This window comes from Stegodyphus dumicola, chromosome 8 (assembly GCF_044657685.1).
Source record: "Stegodyphus dumicola isolate Sdum_Otavi_A_Nest chromosome 8, ASM4465768v1".
Taxonomy (NCBI): Eukaryota; Metazoa; Arthropoda; class Arachnida; order Araneae; family Eresidae; genus Stegodyphus; species Stegodyphus dumicola.
In genome coordinates, this window is record NC_140775.1 from 3,726,238 (window position 1) to 3,741,072 (window position 14,835).

The window sequence follows — 14,835 nt, forward strand, 5'->3', positions numbered from 1 at the left end:
GGCTTACTTTCAGCTATATTAATTAACATTGAGTAATCCATTAAAATAATTTAAACAAGCTAATCTAATAAATAAAAAAAAAAAAAAAAAATTTAAATTCACCTTTTTATTCCCACACTGAAAGTTTTCTTATACGTACCATAAAACACGGAAACAGAAATAAATATTTTGTAGAATGTAGAAAATTATTAAATAATAAATGTGATCATGCAAATTTGAAAGATAGTTCTGAATTTTTAATTGGCTGTCTCATTGGCTGATGGCATACTGAATGATGTGGGGAAATGACTGCGAAAAGAGGTGGTACTATCTGTTACAAAAACTAATAACTAAGGAACAAAATTCGGTAGATTGCCAGTTAAGACAATACCAGAGCTGCTGTAAAATGTTGATCTGTGTGAAAAAAAATAGCAGCTAAACTGATGCAATGTCCCTTGTTGGTTTTGCTACATAATTAATGGGATTAACTGTAGTCATTATATAGTCATATAATTAGTGTAAGGGCAAAAGTATGGGGAATAGATTATACCTGAAGGCCATGTTGTGAATAATATCAGGATTGTGATATATAACATGAGAAAATTATTTTGAGAATCCACTGACATTATTTTTCAATAGGTACAGTATCTGATACAGCGTACATTATTATAAACCTTCTCAGCATTATGTATGGAAAATTCCATATGGAAGGGTGGATTTTGTGTTCATTATATGTACATAAAAATTTCTACGCGGATTTATTGTACCCGATCTCGGGTTAGATGTGCGTTGGAAGAAAAGGAATCAAGGTACAAAGTAAAAGAGGCATTTTTAAACTGTAATCAAGAAAATACTATTTATCCATGATATTTTGAGAAACTTAGAAAACTAAACAATTACTAAACATGTAATGCATGGAGGTTTAATAAATTGTTGCTTCAAATTTTAAATAAATTAATTATTTTTGGAAATTTTACATGTAGCCCAATTATTAATATTTTTTATGTAGTTGAAAACTGTGGAATGTAAATATGCTGTTTTAAATTTAACCCTTTGACTACTAGTGAGACATATAGGTTTCACTAAAAGTTTAAAAGTTACTGTTGGGTTGAAAGGTACTTAGAATCTCCTAAATGTTGTGGATCATCTTCCAGTAGTTGGAAAATTGAGATGCCGCTGTGCTCGTTGTACACAACTGAACAAATATCCATTGCCCTATGTGTAATGTTGGGTTATGCAAAAAATTTTTTACCCTGTACCATACAATATAAATCTATTTCATGCAATAAAGTTTTCCAGAATAATAGGTGGGCTTATTCAGTAGAAGTCCAGAAATTCACAAAGCTTGGGACCAGAGGTTGTGCGGATTTCAGGACAGAAAAGATAAATCATAATATTCAGACTAAAAGTGCAAAATAAATAAGGCGTATTAGATACATTTAATTAAATTATTATATACATTATTGCAAGAATTTATTATATGCATTAAATCATAATTACATATATAAATTGTTTATATTATTCATTGTACAGTCAAAAGTTGTTAATCCGGACTCGTCGGGACTTCGGCGATTACGGATTATCGATTTTTCCGGATTATAGATCATCAGTTTAAATCTGGTAAAATGGCATGCAGAAATTATAAAATTAAAAATATGAAACCGTAATTTACGAAATAAAGAACAATTATGATCTAAAGGGTATCAAAATTTACAAAAAAAAAAGCTTAATATTTATTTGTTTACTTTATTAAACATTTCTTTCAATGTAAGTTGTTTAAGTTGCTTCATTTTTTATGTGATAATACATTCTCTTTAATTCTATAAACAGACATAATTTCGTGTTCAGTTACAAAGTTCCGCTGTTCAAGTCCTATAATTGCTGTGTCAAGAATACCGACTAATTTGTCAATCGAAAATTTTCGTTTTCAATAACCTCTATCACTTTCTTCGCTATCCGAAGCGAATTATAATGACGAGGCATTTGATTTAAATCATATCAAAGACACATCGAGATGAAATACTACATTGAGTAAGCAATTATAAGCGAAATAAAATAAAAACATCTGCTCTTAAGATAAGGATAGTGCTGGATCAACTTCCAATTCATTGCACGCCCGGTGTTAAAGATAAACAATGTTTAGATAAACAAACGTTAAAGTTTACATAAACAAACGTTAAAGTTTACATAAACAAAGGATATGCCATTATCCATTTTTTGTAGCAATTCTACTTTTTGTTTAATGGACTCCGAAAGATACTTTCGCTTTGTATATCCTTTACATATTAGTAAATATATATCGGAAATTCTATTTGACATAATCGAAAGTTCAAGCTTACTTTTGCTCTAACAGTCTGCAAAAAATAATAATCCGGATCCAATTCGAAGATTAAGGAACAACGCAATTTGCAACATTAACTGAAATAGATAATTAGATAATTTTAGCTTAGCTTATCCCATCCGTTATACATTAAACGCGCATTCGTAAACGTATTTTGCGCACGCTCACATGCAAATTCGCAGCGGTAAAGGTCTTACGCGCTTGACGCATGCGCAGAAAGTTTGTAGCTTTGAGGTCCGGATTATAGATCATTCCGGATTATGGGTGTCCGAATTAACGACTTTTGACTGTATTATATGTACACAGCATTGAGGTTTGCCAATTTCACCTCATGCAAAGATTTCCGGTTTCGGATTCCAGTGTTAGAATCACTGTTGCTGTAAAATTTTAACAGTTTTTCTTTATATTTCCGTATATCATGCGCAATCGTGTCACAATTCCATACGATTCTGGTAGCACCTGCCTCCATCTTTTGCAGAATTTGCACTTTTTGCATTACCATCAGTCAGTGCAACGTGTTAACGCTTTTCAACGTTGCAAGCAGTATGAGTGCATTTCTTATCTGTAATTGTATTAAAAAGGACTGAAATTTAAAATATTCTTAATTTATCCACAAAATATCAGGATTAAAAAAAGAAAAAGGCAGCACTAAATAATCTCATGAAATAACAAAGCTCAGAAAATACAACATGAATCGTGAACTTGAAAGAAGAGTTGAGTGAATCGTGTGCTTTTTTACCTCGATGCAAATTAGAGGGGGGAAAACTTTTATCATGATGTTAATAATTTAGTATTCCCGTTATGACTCATTATTATTCGGTAATTATGACGTCGTTATTCGGTAAGTATTGTTTCTTCGATATTTCATACTCAATGTTGCGTTTTCCAGAACCTATAAACTGAATGTTTATATTTTGAGAGGCAACGCGGATTTCAGGTCGCCGGATTTTCGGTATTTGACTGTAGTATGTTGATTGCTATTTGTGGGACATATGTATCCCACCGTTAACTACAGCCAGGGCATATGTGTTCCTGTCTTTGGCTTGAAAACCATTCATCAAAAAAGTCCCAAATGCTAAATTTACCTTATTTATGACATATTTTGTTTCCTTGGATAGAAAATGGGGTATATATATATATATATATATATCCGATCAATGACAATAATTACATGTTTTAATTTTTACTTTTGCAATTGTAATGTTATTCTTCGTGATGATTTAACTCCAGTCCCCGTTAAAACATTATTAACATTTTGCTTTCAAATTACTTCAAAACATCTTTCAAAATATAACTTACCAGTATGGATGCACACTTTTAAAATAATTCTACTTTAATTAAACTTAGGAGATAATATAATCAATTAATCAATACGGTTTAGGAAATAAATTATTATATATATATATATATATTTTGATTTGCAGTCAAAGGTTAATGTTTAATGGTACAGTCTGAAATTATTTGGAAAATCATTAGTTATTTATTAATTACCTATACCTTGTTAATGTTTGATATGCATTATTTTGCTTTAAACCTGTAGAAAAGTTTTATGATACAGTAATATCTTAATGTAGCAGATGTGAACAGAATAAGAACATTGCATTGGCATGCTGTGCTTTTAAAAACTTCAAGCTGTACTAAGTCTTTATCAGCTGCAATGAAAGTGAATACTTTTAAGCTTAGTTATAAATTTTAGTTTAATATTTTTAAAATTTAAAAATCATTAGTAAAATCAGTAGTTTAATATTTATTGCATTTTTTCATGCATTCTTTCAAATTTCTTCCTGAAAGTAGTTTAATCATTGCCTGGTTGAGTTACTATAATAATATCTTTAAATCTTTAGGCTTATGCAGCATGGATCAAAGGGTCACTGTTTTTTGAAATTCAAGAATGGCAATCTGCAATTGAGTGTTTCCGTATATCACAGTAAGTCCTTACTTTTTCTATCAGTGTTAAAAATATTCACAAATATTTGATTGCTTATAAATTGTTAAAATTCTCAAACGTGAAACATAAAGCAGCAATTGTGTTTTACATCATCATCATCATCCATGGCACAACAACCTAGAATGCTCCAAGGCCTTCTGAACCAGACTTTCTAGCCACCTCTACTAGCAGCCGGACTCCTCTAATTCTTAGTTTTAAGGACTAAGCAATCCTCCTCTACAGCATCTATCCATCGAAGTGTAGGTCATCCTCTTCTTGTGTCACTTTGTGTAGCCAAAAATATTTCTTTTAGTATGTTATTGTTGTTCGCATGGATAACATGCTCAACACAATTGAAGTGGCTTATTTTAATGTAATGAACATTTGGTGTAATTCAGTGTTGTGTCTTCTATGCCAGATACCATTTTCCTGAATTCCTCCAGAAAAGGTCTTAAGACATTGGGTTCAAAAGTACCACAGATCTTCTTTTTCCTTCACAGTTGTAATTCAGGTCTCCAAATCATAAGTCAACAGGTTAGATTAGAGTCTTGCAGAGTAATAGTGCTTTGTCTCTTCAGATAAAATGCCAAATCTAAGTAAATGCTTTAATCCATAAAAAGATTTATTACCGATAACAATATGTCTCTTTATTTCGGGTAGGATATCATTGTTTTCATTAAACATCGATCCCAGATAGATGAAATCTGTAACCTTTTCAAATTTATAATCCCCAATTAAGAGATGAATTGGTGTATAAGTATTTCCAATATTAGTTATATATTTAATTTTATCTTGGCTAATAATAAGGCCCACTGGTGTAGCCTCCTTCTCAATAGCTTCAAACTCTCCAATTCAATATCTTTTGTTTCTGACCACGAGTCCTATGTCATCTTCAAAAACCAGTACTTGAACAGATTATCTAAAAATACTACACTACCCTTGGTGTCTGCTCCAGACTTCCTGATGACCCTCTTCAACACAATTTTGAATAAAAGGCAGGAATGGGCATCTCCTTGTCTCTCCCTTATCAATGAGGAAACCACTAGAAAGGTATCCGTGAATCAAAACCTTGCTAAAAGTCGCACTAAATCTAATTTTTACTAATTTTATCAGTTTTAAGGGAATATCAAAATCATGCATTGCTCTTAGAAATTTGTTGCAGTTGTGGAATCATATGCCGTTTTATAGGCAATAAAAAAAAAGATGAAATCAATATTAAATTCATGGAATATCTCCATAATTTTTCTTAGACCAAAGATAAGGCCCACAGTTGATTTATCTGTGCAGAATTACCTTGATAGTCACCAATAGTTCTATTTACATAAGAAACTAATCTTGTACTGTAGTTTGGAGAAAGCTGTATAGCAAGTGCTCAATAAACTTATCCCTCTATAGTTTCACAAGCTAAAGAATCGCCTCTTTTTTAAGTAAATTGAGCAACAATGCTTATGAGCCAGTAATCTGCTTTAATGGCCTGGCATCCAATCTTGTGGCATCTTCTCACTCAACAAGATGTTGCATAATCTAATGAAATTTTCCCTCAGCCGAATTCGTTTGCTTTCAATGAAGAAATGATTTTCCATTTTGCATTGATTGTAATAATGTTATTGCATCTGTACATGTTTATTTTTTACATATTTGATTTATTCACTTAATTTCCTTATTTGTTTGGGGTGTATATGTTACATCGTTAGCTACACCTACGCACCTCAGCCCTCTAGCAGCATCATTCTGAAGGATTCTATGGGAAAAGCTCCATAGCTTTTGGTCATCCATATTTTAAAAGCTGTGCCTGTATGATATTGAGTCCATATCTTTATAGTTTTTAAGCTCCTTGGCAGCAGGTACTGTTTCCTGCAAACTTGGTGATGCCAAGATTTCTTCCTTTGTTAATATCAAAAGAAAATAGCTTTATATAGTAGCAATTATTTGCTTCTGTTTCCCATGTTGCCATTTAATCTTTTTTCCGCCTTTTTCAATGTCAGATTTAAAAATTTGAAATGAATGAGGCTAAAGTTTAAATATATGTGTGAGTTTATTAGTCAGCCCTCCAAAAACATTAACTTTAGTCTTTTCTCCCCCTTTCTGTGTATATTAAGCGGCAGGAAATGTATTTAAGGTTAGAATTCTAATTGACAGTACTTACACATTTACACAACCATCATGATGAACTTTTGTGTCAATATGTTTTGTGCGTGAACTGAATTTTTCAGATTCTACAAGTCTTATAGTAGACTGATTATCTTCAAATACCTTTATCGGTAGAGTTTGGGGTAGATTGAAATCTTCTGTTAATTTTAATAGCCATAATAGTTCTTGCTTAGCTTGTGATAGTGCAACATATTCAGCTTCTGCTGAGGATAAAGAAACACAAGTTTGTTTTCTTGAAAACCATGAAATACTGTTTTTTACTAATAAAATAACACTTTCTGATGTAGATTTTCTATCTTCAATATCTTGTCCCCAATCAGCATCTGAATAAACTTTAATATTATGTTCTTCACTCGACGAAATTTGTAAGGATAGGTTCTTTGTCGTGTTTAAGTATCTAATGATTCTTTTAACAGCATTCCAGTCCTTTTGACGTGGGTTATTACACCTTCTTCTAAGTATGTGAGTTGAAGCTGTGATTGATATCTGGTCTTGTGATAGACAATATATACAAAAGACTTCCAATAGCTTGACAAAATTTATCATTTGAAGTTAGGAGATTTTCTTCCTTGTTTAGGTTATAATAGTTTGTTTCCATTGGTGTGCTAGCAGGTTTCGCTTCTTCAAGTTGAAATTGCTTGACAAGATGATTTATTTTATTTTTCTGTGATAAGAGATAACTTCCATCTTCCTTGTGATTTATTTCCATGCCTAAGAAATATTTAGCTTCACCAAGATGCGTTATTTGGTAACGTTTCTTTAAATCATTAATTGTTTGAAGAATTAATCCTTCTTCTGTAGAACTTATTAGGATGTCATCAACATACACTATTAAATTAATTCTTTTATCACGAACCACTTTTGTGAAAAGACACGGATCTGCTTTGCTTTGACTGAACCCAAGATTCTTCAATGTATTTTCAATTTTTGCATTCCAGCACCTAGCTGCTTGTTTGAGACCATAAATCGACTTCTGTAATTTACAAACTTTTTGTCTTTCTTCCGGAACCACAAATCCTTCTGGTTGTTCCATATATATTTCTTCATTTAAGTTGCCATACAAAATGGCTATTTTAACATCTAGTTGATGTACCTTGGCATTGTTATACGCTGCCCATGCTAAGAAAACTCTTAGCGTAGTGTGTTTCACTACTGGTGAAAATGTTTCATCATAATCACTGCCGGATTTTTGAGTAAATCCTTTGGCTACTAAGCGTGCTTTGTATTTTATATTTTTACCAGTTTCATCATATTTTGTCTTAAACACCCATTTGCTGCCTACTGCATGTTTTCCTGGTGGTAATTCTGTAAGTGTATAGGTTTCATTTTCTTTTAGAGAATGTATTTCTTCTTGCATAGCCTTGATCCAAGCTTCTTGTTCACGTTTTGGTAAGTTTAGAATTTCTTCAAGGCTTTCTGAATCTTTATTTTTAGGTAAGATTGATTCTCCGTCTTCTGCTTTATAAGAGAATCTTCATCTTCTTGCGAGTTATTGAAGTGAATTAATTTTAAATCTTCAGCATTATTTTCTGCATGCTTGTCAGATAAAGACGAGTTTTCTGAAAATTTAACAGTTCTACTTACTATTATTTTCCTTCCACCTACATAAATCCCGTATCCCTTACTTCATAAATCATATCCTACGAATATTCCTTCTTCGGCTTTGTTGTCGAATTTACGCCGTTTTTGTTTGTTCACCTAGTAAAATGCTTTACAGCCAAATACTCGTAAGTGACTTAAGTTTGGTTTTCTACCATTCCACAATTCATATGGTGTTCTATCTGTGGCTTTAGTTGGTAACCTATTTTGAAGATATGCAGCAGTAGCTGCTGCTTCAGCCCAGAATTTTTTCGGTAATTTAGAGTTTATTAGCATAGCTTTTGTCATTTCTATTAAAGAGCGATTTTTCCTTTCTGCGACGCCATTCTGTGCCGGACAATAAGGAACCAAAGTTTCATGAAAAATGTCGAGTTTCTTTAAATAATTTTCAGTAGTTTCGTTACAGTATTCTGTACCGTTGTCAGATCTGAGAACCTTTATTTTCTTTCTAAATTTATTTGTTGTCGATGCAACATACTGTTTAAGTTTGTCGAATACTTCATCTTTTGAAGTAATAAAATAAATTTGAGTGTAACGCGAATAGTCATCAATGAAAGTTACGAAATATCTTTTCCCTCCTAAGCTGTTGACTTCAATTGGCCCACACACATCTGTGTGCACTAAATTCAGTGGATTTTTAGATCTAAAACTAGTTTTGGGATAAGGTGTTTCAGTTAGTTTCGCTTTTACACAAGTAGAACATTCCACACTATGAGTGCATTTGCCAAGTTTAATGCCGTCTGCCAAATCATTTTTCTCAAGTGTTTTTATGGCATCTATATTTCTGTGGCCTAATCTTTGATGCCATTTTAGTATGCAGTTCGTATTAGAACATGAAACATCATTAGCTAAGTATGCTTTCTCGTCAATTGAGTTTATGATCAATTTATATAAGTCTTGCTGAGCATTGCCGCCGGCTACGAGTATATTGTTACGCTTTATGTAACACTTATTACTATCAAATGTAACAATGCAACCTTTAATTGTAACAGATTGAACAGAAAGTAAATTACTATCTAAACCTGGTACAAACAATACGTTTTTTAATTTTATTTTTGTAACCTGACCCTTTAAGTTTTGAACTTTAAAATAGCCTTCACCAATGCCATAAGAATTTAATTTAGCACCATTGGCTACAGTTACTATTTGTTTATTAGAGTCATTTAACTGAGAGAAAAAATTCTTATCACTCGTCATATGAGTTGAGGCTCCTGACTCGATAACCCATTCTTGCGTTTGCGTGTTTTCATGTTTATTTTCCACTTTTAGAACTTGATTAAACTGAATCTGTGAATTTTCAGTTTCAATACTTTTAAGATACTTATTTCCTTTAAGTTTTGTTATGTTTTCTACATTTTGCATATTTGCTATTTGGCATGCATTACTTTTATAATTTTGAGAATAATTTCTTACTTTACTGTTATATACATCTATTTTCGGGGAAGTTCTAGCGTTGTGTTTTAAATGAAAACAGTCATTTATCGTATGGTTATTTCTCTTACAATAAGTACAATATTGTGTACTATACTTTGATTTATTTTCGCTTTTACTTTTTAAAGCAACTGAATCGTATTTTTGAACTTTCTTAGTTTCCACACGTCTACAATACCCATCTATTAGTTTGTTTTTAACATATTCTAGCGACAATTCAGCTTCCGATTTACTTTCTATTGCAGTTATTAAGGAGTTGTATGAATTTGGTAAAGGACATAGTAATATTGCTATTAAGTTATTTTCTTTAATTTCTTCACCTATACTACGCAGCTTTTCAGCCAATTCTAGTACTCCTTTGATATGTTCCTGCATTTTAGAACTTTCATTATATCTAATGGAATATAGTTTTCTGAGAAGAAATAATTTGTTTGTTAAATGTACAGGTTCATGGACACATTTTAACTTCTGCCAAACTTCTTTTGCAGATTTACTATGCAAAACATGGATAATTTGCGAATCCGAAGTGTTTAGACATATTAAAGCTTTAGCTTTACGATCATTCTTTAACCAAATATCAGTAACAGTTTCCGGTTTTTCTTCGAATACAACATCATCTAAACCTTCTTTTATTAGAAGTTGTTCTATTTTAAATTTCCACACTGAATAATTTTCATCTGTTAATTTTTCTATACAAATTTATTCTTTTAGAATAGACATTATTATTTGTTACAATTATTCTTGTAAACTTTGTAACTAGTATTTTCAACAAAGAGTTTTAACACTTTATGCCCCTGGAATCTTACAACATTACAAAATTTCAATTTTAGAAGCATTTCCACAAGGCAATTACCTTAATCAGTCTCATAATCTTTTGTTGGTTGTGCATTAGCACTGAAGGCGTAATGAGTACGTTTCCTCAAGCACAGTTTTCATTAAAGAATCATAAATCAAAAAATTAACTACGAAATTTTTATTTAATAAAATAGGATAATTTTGCTTAACTTAAGCATAACAAAAAAGTAATAATCTTCACGGACATTAAAACACTGAAGTATTGAAAAGAATAACGTACATAGAATCATCATCAGTCCTAAATATCAGGCTTACCTATTTTAGGCAATAAGAAAAAAGAAACAGGAACATACTTTGACACCGTACCTGAAAAGAGAAAGTACTAACTGTTTTAGACCTTTGGCCCAGGTGCAAAATAGCTTATAAGGTGAGAATCGAAAGCACTCCACGTAGCTAAGGTGAAAGTCAAATATACTGCATTGCACACGAACTTTACTTTCTCTCGCCAATATATACCTTGGCGCACGTTCGTTTCGTACGCCTTTCGAGTTTCATTATGCAAAATACCCAAATTTATGCTAACAATTTTACATTTTTGTTGTTGTTATATCCTGACGTTTTCACCATACAAAAGTAACAATTGCTTGAGCGATCTTTGGGCTCTCATCAAATCATCTCATCAAATCTTGATCACCAATTTTCACTTTAAAATAGGCTTACCTGGCAAATGTATTGATGTTTGTCCTTTGACTAGAAATGGTGAAACTGCTGCATATATAACAAATGGAATCAGGCTTGTTTCAGCAATTATGACACAAACTAGCAGAGGCAGACATAAGGAAAGGTTTCAGTTCATATATACATAAAAACTAAATGCTACTAATCTTGTGTGCAAGCAAGAACTCCAACTCCTTGTCGAAATGTGTTTTAGTGTATCAGATCTACACACAATATCTCACAACAGTATCTCAGTCGTAACTGAACTAATCTCTACACCTGTTGCTAGTCTCCTACAGTGTCGTTCACCCGGCACCAGCCGGAGTGTTTATATCAATCGGTTGGAGAGCAATAGTATTTCCTATGATGCCCACTCGATGTTGTGGAGAGTGGTCACCTCCACATAAGGCATAGAGAAAAAAATTTGATGTGGTAGAAAAAAACTAATTAGAGTTTGAAATCAGCATACTGTTTAACTTTAAAACAGCTAAAATATCGAATTCAACAGAAATTGTGTTGCAGATTGTTCTCTGGTGTAATATATTTGTTTGCAATAAAACCTTTAACCAATCATGTGACATGTAATAAGTCTAGACCATTGTAATTCTGTTACAGTTACAATTTGGACTGTATTTCATTAAAATTCTGAACTCAACTTTTAAAATTTTCATCAATTTTCGCTGAATATTTAGATGGTAATTTCTGTATCTTGTTCATCTGTAATAATGCACTTACATTGTAGAGCCAGCATCTTGAATGATGATCATGTGGAAAATATACCTTCCAGAATGCAGATTTCCGCAAGTTGGTCATATGCTTTATTATTATTTTTTTTTATACACATGGTAGTATTAGTATGTAGTATTTGTATGGTAGTATTAGTAGGTTTTCCCTTTAGTATTGAATAAATTTTGTATTATGCAATTTCATGCTTCAAAAACAGTAACCAGTTTTTAGTGGGCTGTTATATATATAAATTCAATAGTCTGCCACATTATATGTTGTTGACAAAATTTTGCAATTAAGTGAAACAGAAGTTCTGTAGATTGAATAACAGAACATTGAAATTCCTTTTATAAATGGCTGCCTGTTCAGGTTTAGATTTTCAGCCATTAGCTGGCTTAAAAGCCAAGTACTGATCAAAACTTCATGTGTGAAAAAATAAATAAAAATAACTCTATATTTAAAGTTGGTGCCAAGATTTAATACTATGTAATAGTCGACAAAATCAGGTTATACTTTACTAAAAGATATGAGAATGTTGCTAATTCATTTTTTTTAATCGAACTTTTTATAAAGATTGAAAGCACAGGATTATTTTGTGGTGAGTGGAAAATCAAATTTAATTAAATATATTAGATAAAATTAAATTTATCTGTGCAGTTTTCTTTATGGTAAAAAGATATTTCAAAGTACAGTTTGATTGCATTACCCCCCTAGTTTATTGGTGTAATCCCTCTGAACATTTTATTATTTAAATGTGGTTTTAGTTTTTCTAAATTTAAAAAAAAACCCTGGCTGAGTAACTCATAATTTGCAAAGCCCTTCTAAAACTTTAAAATGTTTAAAAAGTTATGAAATAATGCAAGTTCTTACCAAGTATATTGTATGTAAGCCACAAGAATAGAGTAGCCTGCAATAACATATTTATGGTGTGACAGAGGTCACAATTTCACTTTCAGAAAGTCTTCAAATTTAGGCTAGTTAATTTTAATAAATATGATTTAAAATGGTTAAAACCTTCTGCATAAAACATTCTAATATATCAGTATATGAACCAAATAAATGCTTCACAAGCCACTGCCAGTATCATCAATTCTGAATTTAATGAATTAGAAATTTACAACAACCAACAAATTCATAAATAAAATGAAGCATAAGCAGTTTAAAGAACTATCTAGAGTTCCTTCTTGTAACAATTTTCTTTTGCCTTCTGCTTAAAATTTATGTATTTTGTAGTATAATTTACTGCTTCTAAATTTTTTTCTACAGAACAATTTACGAAAAACTGTCTGAAGCTTTGAATGAGGAAGAAATAGTTCTCTACAAACAGAGAGTGGAGGAGCTGATGCCAAATATTCGTTACTGTGCCTACAACATTGGAGATGAAACTGCAATTAATGATCTTATGAAAATGAGATTATCTGGAAAGACATCAGGAGAAGATATGTTAGGTGCTGATTTAGATGTAAGTGTTAATTTTATATAATATACTCACTGTTGAGTTTAAATAATGTGTTTGAAAAAGTTTGACATTCATGCCTTGTCTGAAACTGGGAATTTTGGTAGCAATAACGTAAAGTAAGAAAATGAGACTGACAGTAACAAAGTTTTAATTTTATTCAACTGTGAAGATTTAATTTTGAGAGTTGCCAACTACAGATGCTATCTTTATTTAAGAAGTGAAATATTGTATGTTTTTTTATTTTTAAAAATTTGTAATCATAAACTTTACTTTAAGTGGTAGATTATAGAAGTTAATAATGTCTTTGTATTTATTTCTTTCTCTCTCACTGTCTTTTTTTTTTTTTTTTTTTTTTTTTTTTTTTTTTTTTTTAAGCATTTAATAGCTCAAACGAGAGAAAAACAAGCTGTCACTCTATCTGAGGTTGAATGGAGAAATCGAAAAATACCCGTGCGTCATGAAAAAATTAGATTGTTTCTATTAAACGTTCAGGATTCTCATACACAAGTTGAACAAGCTCCAAACTTGCAGGCCAAAATAGCAGTCTATGAACGATTGCTGTTGGATAGCAAAGATGCTATACAAGTTGTGAGAGATGAAATGAAAGATCAGGTTGCTTTTACTTTTTTAATTTATTGTCACTATTACATGACATGTAAAGTAAAAAAAAAAAACGACTTTTAATAAAAATGTACTGCAGAATTCCAATAATCTATATAAGTTGGAACCAAAAGTTGTGAAGGTTATAGGTCATGTTTTTCTCAGTTTATATATATATATTTCGCCTATTTTAATTTTTATTTTAAACTTAGATTTTTTGCAAGTAATTCAAACATTGCTATCAAAACATTGCTTAATCTAGATTTATAGAATACAAAAACATTATATTTTCATGCACAGTTTTACGCAAAGAAAATAATCCTGATGAGGAAAAAGGAATAAATAAATCTTTCCAAAAGCATCTCTTTCAAAGTAAATAATCCTTGCATACTTTGGCGTTAACCAGATCATATAGTTAACTAGTAAACATTGAAGTTCTGAACAATTATACAGTAAACACCAAAGCGTTAGGAAAGTAGAGGTTGGAAATTCTGTGATATTACTGTAATGATAATTTTAAAACTAACTCTGTTATTTCATTCTTGTAATCTTGTCCAAAAAAATATAAAATGTTCTAGAACTATGTTTTGATTGCCTCCCACCACCACTTGAATTTTCCCTTCCTTATGTATTTCTGAATTTTCAAACCCTGTACTCTTCAAGACACCTTGCATGCTGATTGAAAATCATTGCATTAAGTACTTAACAGTAACTTGCATGATTTTTTCTTTTAATAATTTTTGCTCTAATAAACCTTATTGCATTAGTTCTGCAAAAAACATTTTATGTGTGTGCATGTGTTATAAAACATAAATAAGATTAATTTTGTGATTATTTTATTTACAGACTGCTAAAGGTCGTTCAGAAGCTGTGCACTCCAGCCTTGCTTACTTGCATTCTTACCTGACATATATTAGACTTTCTAAAACTGTAGAACGAAACTTGTTATTCATTGAATCCCTTAGGCAAAATATGGGTTCTTCATTAGATGTGTCTCTAGATGGCAAGAAAGTCACAAAACCTCAAGACTTGGTTCGACCGTATGAGATTATCATTCAGGTATGATATCACCTGTGTTTCCAAACTATATGGCTTTTTTAATTATGTCCT

The 14,835-nt window shown here is 31.4% G+C and overlaps 1 protein-coding gene across 1 annotated transcript in view; it reads left to right on the plus strand.

Moving 5' to 3' along the window:
* Nucleotides 1-14,835, plus strand: part of Srp68 (signal recognition particle 68) — a 56,035-nt gene that overhangs the window by 22,885 nt on the left and 18,315 nt on the right. Inside the window, exons 5-8 of the mRNA XM_035374482.2 lie at nt 4,165-4,247; nt 12,933-13,128; nt 13,501-13,737; nt 14,572-14,784. Of these exons, the coding sequence (XP_035230373.1) occupies nt 4,165-4,247; nt 12,933-13,128; nt 13,501-13,737; nt 14,572-14,784 (729 nt within the window). The remainder of the gene's footprint in view (nt 1-4,164; nt 4,248-12,932; nt 13,129-13,500; nt 13,738-14,571; nt 14,785-14,835) is intronic.